The sequence below is a fragment of the Eumetopias jubatus genome, unplaced genomic scaffold (assembly GCF_037043125.1).
Source record: "Eumetopias jubatus isolate StellerSeaLion01/CBP00866 unplaced genomic scaffold, mEumJub1_p1.0 scaffold_9, whole genome shotgun sequence".
NCBI lineage: Eukaryota > Metazoa > Chordata > Mammalia > Carnivora > Otariidae > Eumetopias > Eumetopias jubatus.
This window is the reverse complement of record NW_028274815.1, coordinates 137113810-137130749: the sequence shown is the minus strand read 5'-3', so window position 1 is coordinate 137130749 and position 16940 is coordinate 137113810. Positions and strand designations below refer to the sequence as shown.

General features: G+C 43.2%; 1 protein-coding gene across 5 annotated transcripts in view; it reads right to left on the bottom strand.

Moving 5' to 3' along the window:
- Positions 1-361: 361 nt before the first annotated feature.
- Positions 362-16940, bottom strand: part of ZNF831 (zinc finger protein 831) — a 92521-nt gene continuing 75942 nt past the window's right edge. For 3 of the 5 annotated variants that reach the window (XM_028089116.2, XM_028089115.2, XM_028089117.2), the window contains 2 exons: positions 7468-7628; positions 362-6730 (listed from right to left, as the gene is read on the bottom strand). In XM_028089116.2, the coding sequence (XP_027944917.2) occupies positions 5891-6730; positions 7468-7628 (1001 nt within the window). In that variant the 3' untranslated portion in view covers positions 362-5890. The remainder of the gene's footprint in view (positions 6731-7467; positions 7629-16940) is intronic. The other 2 variants (XR_003606989.2, XM_028089118.2) reach the window with 2 other exon arrangements.

The window sequence follows — 16940 nt, the reverse complement described above, 5'->3', positions numbered from 1 at the left end:
ATTATGTGACTATCCTTTGCAACTGAAGGATGTGATAATCCTTTGACTTGGAAGGTTAATTACTCACCTATGAAGTTTGACTGGTGAAAACTTATCTGATAAACCTACAATTCTACTTCTGGTCACCAGTTCTTTTGGCTTGGAGAAAAAATGGGGAGAGAGCTGTGCTTACCAGAAACTAGAATAATTAAAGAAACTAACAATGCATGTACCTTTCAGATTCACTCAATGCTTCTGCAAGTGTGAGGGATATACCACTGGTAGTGTAAAGATGATATTTAACTGGTACATGGATGAATACTTTTTTTTAACAGTTTAGTTTACTGCAGATCAGAAAATAAACAAAACTATTACATTCAGGTTGAGATTTCACAGATACCATTATTTAGGGCAATACTCACTTCTTTAAGACAGGGGTGATAAAGATGTAGTAAATACACACAATGGAGTATCACTCAGCCACAAAAAAGAATGAAATCTTGCCATCTGTGACAACATGGATGGACCTGAAGGCCATAATGCTCAGTGAAGTAAGTCATACACAGAAAGAAAAACACCATATGATTTCACTTACATACAGAATCTAAAAAGCAAAAACAGATACTCTAAAATGCAGAGCACAAACTGGTGGTTGCCAGAGGGAAAGTGGGTAGTGGGAGGGAGAAATAAGGGGATTGGGAGGTAGAAACTTCCAGTTATAAAAGAGTAAGTCACAGAGATAAAAAGCACACCATAGGGAATACAGTCAGTAATATTATTGTAATGTTGTATGGTGACAGATGGTGACTACACTTAACATTGAGAATTGTTTAAAACTGTTTAATCACTATGTTGTATACCTAAAACTAATAAAACACTGCATGTCAACTATATTTCAGTAATAAAAATTTTCTTAAATAAAAGCATGTGGAAAACAGGATGAGTTAAACAGAAGTATTAAGTAAATAATACACCCATATGTGGACATATATGGCAAAAAGCATTAGGACGATTTTCAAATGACTGAAGTTTGGAAATAATGGGTTAATTTATTACTATTAGAGTTTGACGAGTTAGCAAAAACACATCTCAGACCCATCAGTAAGCACATCTGTGCCTTATGTTTTTCCACTCGAACTTTTTCTCCCCATGCATTGTGTCTCCATTGACTTCAAGTGCCTTCAAGAGGTGTAGATGTAGAAGACTAGTATTGTATTGGTATGTAAAAGAACTCTATTTATTCTTGCAAAGAATACATGAACTATCTTCATAAGGAGGCACTGTTTTGAATTAAGAATGTTTTTTCTGTTGATGAATAATATTAAATACCCAAGAGACATCAATTCTAAGGGGAAAAGTTTTAGATTATTGCACTGTGGATAGTGCCCTCATGTGGCTTCAAAACTTAGCTACATTTAAGAATTTAAAAACACATCTTTAAGTTAAGAAGTCTAAAATATGGCAGACAATGACAAATGAGACACATGGGAAACGGAAACAGCACAAGAAAATGTGCTAATTTGCCATTACCCAATCTTTCTGTTGAGTGGAATGGGATACCAATATGGCGGACAGGATGTCTGGTTCACTACTTGGGAATGATCAGGTATCGTATTCATACAGGATACTGCCTGCGATAGTTTTAGTTAAAATGTTAACAAATCACACAAAACATTTTTTTCAGTTTTATTTTTATCAAAACAAAATAATTTAACCATATAAAGGAGGAGATAAATTTCAACAAACAACCAAGAGGCCAATAGCTTTCCTGATCATGAACAATCAAGAGAGTAGTAAGTTCTGAACGGTGGGCTGCATATAGGAGATGTTGAGTCATCCTCTAGGGCTCCAAGGGACAGAGATGGATTATTTTCCTGGCTCCTTTTCTTCCAATGGTGAAGCAATACACTCAAATGTTCCTAGACTTCTTCACATCGAATTATGTGCCCACATAAGTACAAAAGTATGGGTGAAGAGAACTGTACAGGTGCAAATCTAGCACACAAGATTCTCTGGGTCCTGACACCTATATTTAATGAGTTCTGAAAGATAAAGACACGAAATTGTGCTTAAATATCAAGAAATGTAGTGTTTCAAAAGCCAGAGAGAACTCTGGGAATCACAACTGAAGTGAGGAAAAATACACAGGTTCTCTTTGCTGCCGTTGTAGAAATCTGATCGCCATGGAGTCAGGCAGACCATTTTCTCCTCACCATATTAAATTATGTCTGGGGAGCTGAGCAGCAGCACGTTCCAATAATGATGACAGTTTCCCTAACTATAAAAATCTGCTGCACCAGGCAAATTTTGTGCAAAATGCAAATTTCTATGCTGGGGAAAAAATGAATAATGTGATCATTCTAAGTAATGAATGTAAATGCAAGGAAATACTTTTTGGCATAAGGCTGCAACTCGTTCATCTTTCATGCCAAGAACTGTGGTCACAATGCATTCTTGCAAGGCTACTCTTTCCATCTGAGCCGTAGAAGAGGGATTTTAGGAAGAGAAAGTGTAACTTGCCCTCAGTTACCCATCATGCTATTGGCAGGGTTTGATTAGAATCCAGAGGCACTCCTCACCCATCTCTTTTTAATCTCTCAGCAAATGAACCATAGGTTCTCTTGGGTTGTGAATCAAAGGGATATTCAGTTCATCCAGAATCTCCAAGGTTATACAAAACAGAAGGGATGAGTTGTCCTCCATCATGCCTTACAACAAAGAGGATCCAGGTTGTCTATTAAACACCATGTGACTTCAAAAGTCACTTAACAGTATAGGTTGCCAAAGGGGGAGGTGAAACCTCTCTCCTCCACGCATCTTTAACAAGGGATGTCTGGCCAGGTGTAGGTACAACTGGAGAGATAAACCAGGTGGTAAGCCTTGAGCATTACTGGTCATGGCACTTGTATACCTTGCCCTGAGATAAAAGCAAAGAATTCAAAGTGCACTTGACTTTAGTCTATGCCAGCATCCCTGGAGTGGAAGAAGCTGAGCACCAATTGGTTAAGACCCTTACCCGAAGGTACAATAAAATTAACAGCCCTAAGGAGAGGGAGGAATCCCTGATCGGTAAACTCCAGTTTGTCTTGTTCTGAAATAAATTTGTTTTCCCTTAACCACTACAGAGTGCACACCTGAAGAGTAAAAGCTGCAGCAATTATCAATTGATAATATTGAAATTTTATTTTCAATAACCCAAACTGGGTTATAGATTGCTGATAAACATAGCCCTGGGACTGCACTTCTCTTTAAGAAGCCCCACAGGAAAATTAAGATTTATAAAATCAGGGAGTATTTGTTGCTTTATAAAAGGATTCTTCATAAAAAAAAAAAATTATACCTTAGGATGATTTCCAATAGCCAACTCCCCTAGAGTCCCTCAAAATACTTTTTTTTTAAAAATCCACCAGAATATAGCTTTTCACAAATTCATGCTGATATAAAGTAAGGTACCCTTGTAAACATTGCTACCCATTGCTAAATGACCAGCTGACAGGATGGCTTGGCAACCTGCTTGCCTTGGTAAGAGACACAGGGAGTCAAAGAGATGGAATCAATATTCCACCATATGGGATCCAGGTTGGGATGTGGCAGCCAGCAATGGTGGCTCTTAGAAGGACAGGACTTCCACCACCATCTGGAGGTCAGTGCTATTTGGAGCTGTGACTTACTGATTTAGATGAGCGATCCTGCTGACAGCTTAGTAGCCACCAGGAAAGAAGTATCTGGAAGAAAGTTTTCTTCCCCTAACCAGTGTGTCCCCAGACAAAGTAGTCAATTCAGCCCACAGACATGTTGTCTTCACCTCACACGGTAGTGTTCTGGTTTTGCTTTCAATTTTTGTATTATGAGCCAAATGTATAAACTGGATGACTGTACCCCCAAAATCTGGAACTCTGAAGAAAAAAAAATCATACAGAGCTTCTCTGAGCTCACGTTCTTCATGGCAATACTTGGCTGAAGATGTTCACGCTTCAGTTCTCCACGGTCCCCCTGAAATGTCTTGTGTGGGGGGCCCCTCCCCATGGGGGTCACCTCAGAGCCCCCAAGCCCCCTCAGGGAAAGGACAGCTCATCTGACAAGGATTAGAGCCTGGAGAGGCATCCAGCTCATCTAGTCCAACTCTGATTCTCAGCTGGAGAAACTGAGGTGTAGAGGGCATGTGTGTCTTACCAAGATTTCCCAGCTCAGTAAGGACATAGTCAGGACTTCTCTCTTCCTCCAAGACTCAGCCACTTTCCTAGACTTCCTCTCTCATTACAGGGGCATGGGTCATTCAAAGGTAGATAATCACCACATCACTTTTGTTTGGTTTAAAAAGTACACAACGAAAAATAAAGTACACAAAGTGAATACCTATCATCCTTTTACCTCCCTCCTTATGTTTTATTTGGCTATGCTTGAAATCACTTGAATATTTATGAGCGCATCTCATATATGCTAAGTCACCAGGGGAAGCTGGTCTTGCATTGAAGTTCCCTGTGAATAACTCCAAAATTGGAAAACTCACATGACGATACTTGAAACTTGCCCATCCTTAGTCCCAGGCAAGGACACGTTAAGTGTGTTCACGTGTGCGAGATGCTAGGCATTGCTCCTGCTTCTGAAGGTACAAGATGTCATATGAACATCATCACGTCAAAAGCTAAGCCAAAAGAGCTCAGCTATAAATTTCAAATTGTACAAAATCTACCAAAAGCAAGTATAAAATTTTACTGAAATGCAGCAGTGTAAATCTCTGTAAGTTTTTCCTCTCCCATTTAAGGAGAAGGAGAAGAATGCAGTAAATCTGAGGCTTCGCTCACTGAGCTGGCTGACGTCGATCAGCTATTTTCTCCTGCACAGGGGCGCGCTGGCTTGGAATACGGGGGAATTTTATCTGTACTGTTCTGACTTGCACAATACAGAGGCTGATTTAATTTGACAGCAAAGTAACACCAAGCCCCCAAAATAAAATTACTGAGATGTAAAACAGCGTCAAAACTCCAATTAGTTTTGTATCCTTGAAGCTTCTGGAGGAAATCTAAAAGGCTCCCGTCACGATGAGCAGGCATCAATTTAAGCTGTAGAGATTACTAAAATGTAACCCTCTAATTGAAATTGCTCAGAGCACAATATGACAGAAAGAATCAGAGAAAAATAAGTGAATTTTTCCCCCTCAAAAAATGACTCATTACAGAGACTGTTCTATTAACTTTTAACACTGCGTTCCTTTGCAAGAGCTAAAAAAACCAAGGGTTTCAGAGGTCTCAAGAGAAAAGGCACCGGGCCCAAGAGCAGTACATGCTTGTGTCGTTGGATCATACGTAAGCACTGACCACTGGTGTAACATTTAAAGATAATCAGCATTTTACTAGATCATAGGCATTTTGAAGTATATTTACAACTTCCACTAAGGACGCAAGTTATTCTAACCAACTGCAGTTTTTAATGAATCTGGATTTGGTTTCCAGAATGAACAGATGTATCTTAATGCCCCATCTCCTCTGCAAGCTACCCCAGTTACCCAAGTGTGCTTACCACCTTTGAAGCAAACCCTCAGCTTACTAATGGAGGAAGTCGGTCGACTTGACTCTACCGGTTCACTTGCACATAAATATGTCGACTGCGGCTATCCTGGTTAATGCCAACGTACGGAGGAGGCAGTGGGGGCCGATGGAGAAGACATGGTTGGGAGGTGAGTGTAGTCATTGTGCGCCAAGCATTCTTAGACTGGGCTCCGTTGCTCCCTTTGCCTGCCTGGCACCTGGTATACCACAAGGGGATCTGGGGAATAGGGGGCTAGAGTTCGCTGGGGATGCCTTGGAAAGATCCCCAGATGGCTTTCCTCATAGGTAGGTGCTTGGTGGAAGAGAGTTCAACTGTCTGCCTGTCTGACAACATCTGGTCTCCAACCGCAGGCTCAGAAGCGTCACATCTCTATCACTAACCGGTCTTCATCGTCACTACTGGTGTCACTGACCTCCACTCGGGTCTGCTTTCTCAGTCCTTCCAGACCCCTCCTTTTGACAGTTTTTGAAGGGAATTCAGGGGATTCTCTGTGCTGCCCTGGGTTAGAAGGAACCACACGATCTTTTAGAGCAGTTAATCCAGAGCCTCGACATTTCCCACTTTCATTTCCTAAAGGAGGGCAAGGGACTACCATCTCTCCATGCCCCTCCTGTACCCCAGTAGGAGAAAACATCTTGTGCTCCCCTTCCTCTTGGTATGAACTAGCTGAGCCTGCTCCTGATGCTGGTATTTCAAGACGAGTTTTTCCAGTTGACCCCAACAAAACCAAACCTGAAATTCTTTGCTCAGATGAAGGTCTCCCTGGCAGGACTGGTGGTGACATGCCCTCCGCTTTAGCTTTTCTGTCTGAGGAGCTTTGTGTCAGAGCCTCCCCTGCAGCTCTTTGGGCTTGCGGCTCCGCACCGTGAATTCCCAGGGTTGTGTGACCTGCTCTCTCCCCCAGAGAACAAATGGCAGCCACAGAAGGAGCAACATCCTGGCAGGGAGAGGTTCCTTTGGACTCAAAGGAAGAAGGCTCCTGAGCATCGGAGGAAATGTATGGTTTCATATCTACTGAGACTTGCTCCTGGGAGGGCAGCGGCCGGGTCTCCAGCAATCCCAGGCTGAGACTTCCACCTGGAGACAGAAGCCTGTCAGTACCCACAGCCACGCAGGAGCCGGGGCGCTCAGACTGTCCTGACCCAGCAGCAGTGTTCTGATAGTGGCAGTCACTGCACCCACCGGCAGCTGGAGAAATTACCTGCAAAAAAGTGCAAAGGAAAACAAATGGGGGAAGAAAGGTTAACTGGTACAAAACAAAACAAAACAAAACAAAAACAAAAAAAACTTGTGGTCAGAAACGTGGTCCTCAGTAAAACTAGGTCTTGAGTTCTTAATGATTCTTTACCAAGCGTGAACTTCAACAGGATGCCCTCAATCAGTTCCCATTAATAACTAATTGGTGCATTAACTCGAGGAAAACTCCTTGTTGCCACAAAATAGGTTGCTGAGATTGCTATGTGTTTTTACCTGGCTTTGTGAAAAACCAAATCACTCAATTATCCACCCCGTTCTGAGTATCCAATGTTAAATTACCACTGCTCACGAGGTAGACAAATGTGCTACTTTACAGTTACCCTGCACTTAAGTTTTTCCAGAGGAGCACTTTTTGAAGTGTGGTCTGGATTAGCATTTTTGTGCTTTTCAACCGACGCCCCCCCACCTTCCTGCATGGCAGTGAAGTCATGTCACAGTGATGTCTGCAGCATGAGAGCATCTCTATCCTACCCAGGTACGAATTAAAAGCATTATTTAGGATTTTTAGTAATCATCCCGTTCTTTCAGCACACGATGTCTGGAGGCGTTTGTGTACCTACTGGGCTTTGTGTGCTGGGTGGTGGGGCAAGTTCTGCCACCTGGGACACCCACAACAAGCAAAAGAGAGCCATTAATCTAGACAACCCACGAACAGAGACAGCTCAGAACCGTGGTCCCCACCTTCATGATTACGTGGTCTATTCCACTCCCAGCCCTTGAACTTGTGCTGGGAGAGAAGCTTCCCGAAGTTTGTCTGGAGCCCTCCTCCTCCTTCTCTCTGTGCCCACAACCAACAGGTGATTCTGAAGAGGCACAAGATGGTTCCTCTTGCAGATTCAGACCTGAAACGGGGAGGCACGCTTACACACACCGGAAGTGATAACATCAGCAAATGTGAGTTCCCTAGGACTTTGTCTTCCTCCACAGCTCAGGGCTCATTAACCCGCGTCTCCCACAATGTGCACGGGACCCCCGCTTACCTTGAATCACTTCACACAGCTCAATAAAACGTCTCCACTTCCGCTAAGAAATGGTAAAACCAGTTCCCAAGGCAGAAAAATCCCTAAGTCACATACATTTTTTTAAAAACATGTCACGTGGCTATTTTTCATCAGAGCCATCTTCCTGGCCACCTTTAGGCCAGGTTAGGTTAATTTCAGGTTAGCGTGAATTCTCTGGCCATTCAACCAGGGTCAAGGGTAGACATTTCCGTCTCTATGGAAATGAGGTTTTGTCTCCATTGGAGCACCAGGCAGCAGGAAGCCAGGGTGGTTTTGGTGTTGCTGTTGTTTGGTGGTGGTTATGGTTGTGATCTGGGAGGGGAGGGGGCACCAAAGAGGGAAGTTTGACAACATCCACCAAACAGCAGCACCCTCTCAAGGGAGCAGCGGCTTCCCCTCCCGCCTCACCCATACTTGGTCTCCTTTTGTCACAGTGGCCTGGGATACGGGTCAGAAGGCCCACAGAATTGCAGAGACGATGGATTACATCATGAAATGAAATCAGAAAAAATTCTAGCATGGCTGTGCCACCAGAGAAAAGCATTAGATCCCCTTTCAAATTTGCTTTCATTTTGATTAAAGTTACATATGCACAGAGTTTCAAAAAGTCGAATCTTTCTACTTATTAAGAAAAATAGCAATGCCTGCCAACCCACTCACCTTTTCCCGCTTTGGATTCTTTTGATATTTATCTCCTTCACTTTTAATAACATGCTTATAGCACTACTTCTTGATTTTTTTTTTTTTCAGTTTGGAGAAGAGCCTGTGACTTATGAGGAGAGAGGGGCATTCACCTCTTTCTCCAGCACCCCTGGATCCAGAACCTTCATTCCCCCACCACCACCCACCACGTATGCACAATTTTCACCCCATCTCCTCGCAACAGTTATGTAACTATGATGTCATAATTTTGTCTAGAAGGATATTTAGTGTTTACATGTTTAGGACCATGTCTCTCACTGCTGAGCCACGTAATGTGCCATGACTACACGGTCTTTCTGGCCAACACTGTTTTCCCTGGAGTTAACAACTACCTTGTTTTTAAATTTTGCTTGGTTGTCCGTAGACCTAGCACTGAAACTAGCCTCCCACCTCCTTCTCAATTGTCTGAGGTTTTGTCTCCTTTCCTTAGAAGCATCGCTCTCCAAATCCTCTGACCTGCCCCCAGGGGTCCGCTGCTCCCTGGCTACTGTGTGGCTGTGCCCCCGGGTCCCCTTCACCCCACTGTGGCGATTCTCCTCACCTCTTTGGTTCCTGGAGCCCCCCACTTCTGTTTCCTTGCTTTCCTAATGCAAAGCTTCCCGCAGCTTCGTGAGAAAGGGTGTGTGAAATAAAATTGTTTAGACTTCAGTCTGCCACTTGTTGGGGTATAACATTCTGAATTAGAAATCATTTGCTTTCAGAACCAAAGACACGACTCTGTTGAGTTCTAGTTGTTAGGAAGTCTGGAGCCAACATGATTTATGATTCATGATCCTTTGGGCAAAAACTTTTTGTGTTTTGTCTCTCTGGAAACTCCTAGACTCTTCTTTGTTCAGTGTCTCCATGGTCCTCGGTTTATTTTCATTCATTGTCTGGGCATTCAATGTGCCCTTTCAATCTGAATCATGTCCTTCGGTTTTGGGAAAACATGGTGCTGTTTCTTTGATATTTATTCTCCTGTTTCACCTTTTCTCTCTTCCTCGCACTGCTCTTAGTAAGTTACTGGGCTTTTCCTTGTCTATTCCTCTTTTTCTTATCTTTTCTCTCCTATCTCCCACTTGTCTTTTTATTTTACTTTTGGGATTTTCTATTCCAACTCATAATTTCCTATTTCTGCTATCATGTTTTTAATTTCTAAGAGCCTATTATTATTTTCCTCTTTAGAGCACCCTGTTGTTACTTCATGGCTCCAGTATTTTCCATTGTGTCTCTGGCCATATTAATAATGGTTTGCGGCCACTGTTGTTCTTGCTGAAGTTTGCCTCTCCCTACACGGTCTTTCTTCCCAGTTCCTTTTGTTCTCATTTGTTTTCATCTTTCCCTTCCATATTAAAGATGGTCCTGCAGTATCCAGCAAACTTAAATATCCGCCCACGTCTAGGAAACAGGCACTACACAACGGACTGGGAGCTCTTTACATGTGCACTTTGTCAACTGGGGCCACCCTGCGGGGTTATCTGCTTGCCGTGTTTAAGTGGGAAGCCCTGAAATAATTCTCTGGGTCTTCCACGAGGACTAGACAGCTTCTGTGTGAGGAGTCCTCCAATCTCCTGCCTGGAAAGTACAGACCTGCTTCTTATATCTCGAGGGGTAGGTGACTAGATTAGCAAGTGCATTAATCCTGAGCAAATCAACTCTGAAAATCCATAGGAAGATGCAACGGTTTGGGAAAGGAAGTAGTCATTTTTCCTTTAATACAATTTTCACTTGAGCACCTGCGTATCGACACAGAACCAGGCTTTTGGTATTCCATTCATTTGCTCGACAAACATGACTTGGGCCTGTTCAGTGAGGCAGGTGCCATGCAGCTGGCCCCCCAAACACTGCAGAACAAGATGGAGGTGCCCTGGCCCTCGAGAGCCTCTGCTTCAGTAGGAAAGAGAGACGAAGACCAGTCAATTGATAAGATCATTTCCAGTTGTGCCAGGCGTTGTGAAGGAAATGAGCAGAGGGTGGGGCTATCGCAGAATGTAAATAGCAGCAGGGGGCTGCAGACAGAGACTGACGGTAAGCAGGGAGGGGAGCACGTTCCTGTCACTGTAAACAGGGGCTCTTCCAGAGAGTCACAGTTGATACGGGGCACATGACACAGAGTGGTAGGTACGTGACTGCTGCCCATACTGAGGAAGGCCTCTCTGAAGAAGCAACATCTGAAATGAAACTTTCAGGGTGAGAAAGAACCAGCCCAGGAAGGCCATTCCAGGTGAAGGAGGAACAGATGCAGAGACCCTGCGGTGGGAAGGAGCCTGGGGGGGGGTTGAGGAACCCGGTGGGAGGCCATGATGGAGGAAGGGCAGTGAGCAAGGGGGCAGGACACAAAATGAAGGTGGGGAAGCCAGCAGGGGCTCAGATCTTGTCAGGTGCAGGCAGCTGCGGAAAGGGGCTTAGATTTTTTCCACATTCACTGTGAAGCAACCATTGTTTCCAGCAGGGGGTCCCCATCCTCTCAAAATGCATAGATGACTGCGGTCCGGACCCTGGGGCTTACCAGGGCAATCCAGTGGCCAGATGAGACGGTGAGCAAAGGCAGTGGAAATCAAAACAGAGAAAATGGATGGATTCAAGCTATATCTTCATTCCCCCCACGAAGAAAAATCACAAAAGATAATATTGACAATAAACGTTTCTATAGCCCCCCAGCTTACCAAGCACAAGCACCTCACTCTAAGTGGATTAAGCTGGGTCCCCACAGTGACAAAACAACCAGGCAATTCATTCAATTCAATGAAGAAGGAAAACCAATTAGTATAGAGAAAATAATCAGATTGGCCAAATGTCTTCTCAGCAGGTTGTTTGGGTTTTGAAGCTTAACGGAAAGGCCATGTGCGCATTTGACCAATACTTTCTGACTCATCTGAGAGCACGAAGGGAGAAAATCCATTGATTTAATTTGCTTTTGACCTACAGTCTACAGAGAAAAGTGAGTTATCTTTAATAATTGTGAAAAATGCCCAAATAATGTCACTGAAGTGTGTTAAACTAATTTGGATTATTGAAGAAGGATGCTAACTCGCTTTTAAATGAATGGCCCTTTTCAAAAAGTAAGTGGTGCCCTGGCCGAATGTTAAAGCACAGAATGTGATCCTGTTTACGGCACAGCGTCCCTCTGTGAATCACTTCCTACATCTCCACAAATGACGGACTCTGCCATCTTCATGCAATCTTCAGAAATTTGACCACTCTCGCACAATTACGTGAATCTTCTTAAGAAAGCACCTCTCATCTGAGCTCCACATGCCATTCTGTTCTCCCCCTGATGAAAGGCTGCACTTTTAATCATTTCCCTCAGAAATAATTGCCAAGCCACACTGAGAGAAAGAGACTGCTTAAAACGTTGTAGCAAATTTAAATTTAGCCATCTTGAAAAGGCTACCAGAAACTGTAAAATAATTAGAAAATGGAGTGAAGCAGGCTGATGAAACTCACAGAACTGTCAACCTCTTCAGAGCCAAGCCTCCTCCCAAGCCAAAGCCCCTCCTGGGCTTTATGGAAATGCTAATAGACATATTACTCAAATATCATTATCCGAAAATGTGTAAATGGATACATTTCCTTCGGTTGCCCCAATATACCAAAAACTCCATTAATTTGGAGACTAGAGACTCTGAATTATATATAAGGAAGGGGTAAAAATGAGTCTACCATGTTGGCCTTCTAAGCAAGCTACAAACATAAGTAAGAACACAGGAGTGATCTCCTAGACTATGAACTGATCTGAGATTAAATTGTTTAGGAGCATCCCTGCCATTGAAGGATACACAATGTGTTAGCGAGAAAAATTTGCAGTTATTTGAGTCAAGGTTGGGTAGAACTTGAAAAGCAGTCACTATATTGGCAGATGTTTGCTCATTTGTTCAAATGTTTTCTGAACCCATTTTTCTGAGTCCCTATTTGTTGAGCCCATTTATGTGCCCATATTTTTAAGCCTAACTATCCACTGAGCCCATATTTACTGAGCACTGAGTACAGCCAATACTCTGTGCCAAGAACCGTGGTGAACACAGGCAATTCATTGAGTGGCAAACGAGACACCCATTACCATCTAATGGGGGAGAGATGCAGCCCGCAAATAATGACGCAGAAAATTCACCAAGCAAACGTGGTAAACACTATGAAGGGAAAAGTGGAAGGAGCCATGAGATGGTGAAAATGGGGCCCTAACTCCACCTAGACCTGTGGAGGACAGGAGAAGCATACACTCTGCAAGAATGTGTGGACACTGCACCTGTGGGGGCTGGTTCTCTCTCCAATAAGTGTCAGCCATTCACTCATGTTATTATTCAGCCAAAATTTTTAAGGCTCTGTTTCATGCCAGACATCGTACTAAAATATTTTTGCAGATATATTCATCCGCTTCCTTGATCGTACTATAAGCTTCATTGGTGAGGACTCTGTGGAAGGGTGACAGGACTTCTTCCTCTCAGGCAGAGCCTGGGGGACTTCGATCCTAATCAGAAAGTGGTCACGAGCAGCCGGAGACCTGAGTCCCACGGGCAAGGGGGACAGGAGGAAGGACCACAGGACGCCTTCATCAGGAAGAGTCTCAGTGTCTCTGTGCCACCCTAACGCAGTCTGGTGGGAGTTTGCCTCTCAGTAATCACAAACAAATCTTTTACTTCAGAAAATTGCTTTTCCTTGTGGTTTTCATCTCTTGTCTATATCTTTTTTTTAGAAGGGGGAGGGGCAGAGGGAGAGAGAGAAACTTAAGTAGACTCCATGCCCAGCACAGAGCCCAACATAGGGCTCAATACAACGACCCTGAGATCATGACCTGAGCTGAAATCAAGAGTCGGACACTTAACCAACTGAGCCACACAGGGGTCCCTCTTGTCTATATATTTGATGAAAGGCAATCAATCAGGACAAGAATTCTCCCCACATGGAAATTCTTCACTTAAACTGTGTTTAGTGCAAAGTGTGCTTTAAAATCTTGCTTTCAGGGGCACCTGGGTGGCTCAGTCAGTTGGGCGTCTGCCTTCAGCTCGGGTCATGATCCCGGTGTCCTGGGATTGAGCCCCACATCAGGCTCACTGCTCCATGGGGAGTCTGCTTCTCCCTCTGCCTCTCTCTCTATCTCTCATGAATAAGTAAATAAAATCTTTAAAAAAGAAATCTTACTTTCACTTAAAAGTTTTATCATGTCCAGGCAGGAGTGTGACTTTAAGACACACAGCAAAAATAGGATTATGAAATCACATAAGGAAAAAAGAAGATTATAAAAGAAATGCCATTTGGAACATTATAAATGTCAAGGCTGCACCTAGCTGATCTACTTCATGTATTGTTATTCCAGAATTTTCCTGTTGCTAAATGAGAATTGTCTACACAACTCTCTTCCCTAGAACATAACTGATACACCTGCAACATCCTCTCATCTTTTCTCAAGATTTATACCCTAGAATGAAGGAGGAATTATTCTGTTTCAGCAATTTCAGAGCACTAAGACTTAACTAATGGCTTTTGGGAAAGAATTAATGCTTCTCTATTAATTCTAATGAGAAAAGATGTAGAGAAGTCATTAGCTCCTGTCAGAGAAGGAGAGAGAAGGCACCGGGGGAGAAGGGCCCTGGAGAGACCCCTCTCCAAACCCTCCTGTGTCTTCCTGACACTCGAATTGCTTTCCAACGGGCACCCGGGTGAGAACAGGGAGGGGAGAGGTTAGCTCCCGAGGTGCCACCATGAACTCACAAAAGGAAACCACTGCCAAGCGCCCAGTGAACAAAGGCAGCATCTACCTTTATTCTAGGGACTTATTCAGCCTCTTCATACACTAGTTAGAAATTGTACCTTTTATGTGTGTGTAATTAGGTAAAGCTTTTACTTCAGAAACCACCTGTAATCACGGCATCTCTACATTTCTGTTCCTGAGATGAAAGGAATGTGTTTTGATCACTTTCTCCTCTATTTTCTCTAAACTCTGTGCATGGGGCTGGTTTGAAACATTTCAGGGACTTTAAAGCTTGGTCGTGTACAGAATTCAACAATGTGCCTTCAAAAAGTGAAACATAGGCCTACGGAATAGAGAAACATAATGAAAATGGCTCAGGCCCACGCTTTGAAAAGTTTACCTCAAAACTGGCCGAGGAAGATGGGCTTTGTGATCTGTCTGAAGCAGGGGTTCTTAACTGGGGGTGATGTGCCGAGACTTTCTGTGGTCATCCTGACTCGAGTGGGGCATGGCCCTAGCATCTCATACAAGGAGGAGGCAGCCAGAGAGCTGGTGTCCAGGATGGCCCCACAGGGAGGGACCCGGCCCCCAGGTCAGCAGAGTCACACTGCAGATGCCCCGCTTGAAACCAAGAGTCACAAACTCAAATGCTGTAGGGTCAGGCAAATAACATAAACGAGGGATGCTGCCTGGGGCTGGGGACTGTGGTGAATGGAGGGCATGCCCAGGTTTGAGGGCACAGCTGACTCCCAGCTCCGCTGACTGAGACTGGGAAGGACCAAGTTCACCACAACTATTTTCCAAGAGAAACCAAAAAACTGGATTCTATGTATTTGTAAACACTGATAATGAATTAATTTTCAAACAACAACACTGTACTAACCAATGTGCCCATGGCCCGAATTTGGCCAAGGAGGGGTCAGTTTGTAACCCCTTGTTAGTTATGAAGCTCAAGTACTCCAACAGTGATGGTAAGGCTTGAGGCCTCACCCAGGCCTCGTCTTTTTTTTTTTTTTTTTTAAGATTTTATTCATTTATTTGACAGAGAGAGAGGGAACACAAGCAGGGGGAGTGGGAGAGGGAGAAGCAGGCTTCCCGCCGGGCAGAGAGCCCGATGTGGGGCTCGATCCCAGGACCCTGGGACCATGACCTGAGCCGAAGGCAGATGCTTAATGACTGAGCCACCCAGGCACCCCCAGGTCTCACTTTTAACGGGAGCCAAGTTTCTTTTTAAAAATGCTGTTGAAAACTATGGAAGAATAAATGTGTTTTTTTAAAAGTACTTTTTGGTAGTATCTTATATAGTGAAATATATAATTATAAAATATAAAACTGAGCCAGAATATTTCCTGCAGCAATAGTTGGGGTAGAAAAACAACAGCAATCAACAGGAACATCCATGGATATTGGAAGGGTTGAATTAAAAAATTATGATACAGCTATACCGTGGGATTTTATGCCATTATTAAAATGATCAATCTATAATATAGGCCTAGAATTTTATACAAGATAGATGAAGAAGAAAAGAGTTGCAGATTTCTACATATGGGATGACTCTATTTGTGAAAAAAACAAGAGACTGAAGTGTCTGTTCTTATTTGTATGTACACAGAGGAAGGTGTGCAAGGAACATGAGCTGAACTCTGGTAGCCGTAGGGAGCCACGAGGCTGGGGACCATCAAGCTCTCCTCAGATATGTCGATGTTGCTCTCTTTGTTGCAACAAGCATGATATTGCTTTATTCAATGAAAGAAAAATAAGAGACAAATGATGGCACTGGCCCTAAAATTCACACTGAACATAATAAGGAAAAGCCCCCGGGTGTGCCCGGCGTGTTCAGGCAAAGCTAAGGGTCAGAATACAACACAACTGCTGATAGAGGGATTGAAAGCCTCACACTCTGGTGTGTAATGAAAGTTCTGCTTCTCAGACAAAGAACAAGGGAGACTCACCAAAGAAGAGAAAAATACATTTTTCCATCTCTAACCAAATCTGGAACATTTCTGCACTACCTTAATTTTTTTTGAAATTTTGCCTCTTCTGAGCAATCATTTTTCAATCTCTTTTTTTCAGAAACCACTTTTCTCTATGGTTTGAATTTCTCTTCTCTTTCTCTGATGAAAGGCAATCAGTTTGAGAACACTTCACTTACCATTTTCTCCAAAAAAAACATATTTAGTGGGAAAGTATGCTTAAAATCTTTTGGTAGGTTGAAACTTTAATCACACTCAGACAATAGGAGAATGCTCTAAAATGAAGAGAGGACAAATTGTGGGGGAAAAAGAAAACTAAATGGAGAACAAAAAATTGCTAATATTATTTGAATTATTTAGTGCCAAAATTGAGTCAAGAGAATCCACTTTATGGACCATTACTTTCAAAGTTTCTTAACTCTAAATGAAACTGTAGAGAAAAAAGTTCAGGCTTTGGAATATAATTGATGTGTTTAAGCAATTGTCTCATCATTTCTTAAGATTTACACCCTGGAGAAGGAGGTGTTATCCTGTTTCAGCAATTCTGTAAGCAATATTACTTAACTAATGGCTTTAGGAAAAGAATATCTCCCCATTAATTCTGACAGGAAAAATAATGGTACAGAGCCATTAGCTCTCGTCAGAGAGGTGGGGAGGGAGTTCGTGGATTTGGAACCCTGGCGTTCAGGCTGCCATTTTGTTTCTCTTAGGAAAACACTCTGAGGTGATTTGTGACAGAGGGAGCAGGGCACGACCAACACCAAGGGAGCCCTACCTCTCCCATTCCACTCATGGCAGACTAACAAAAGT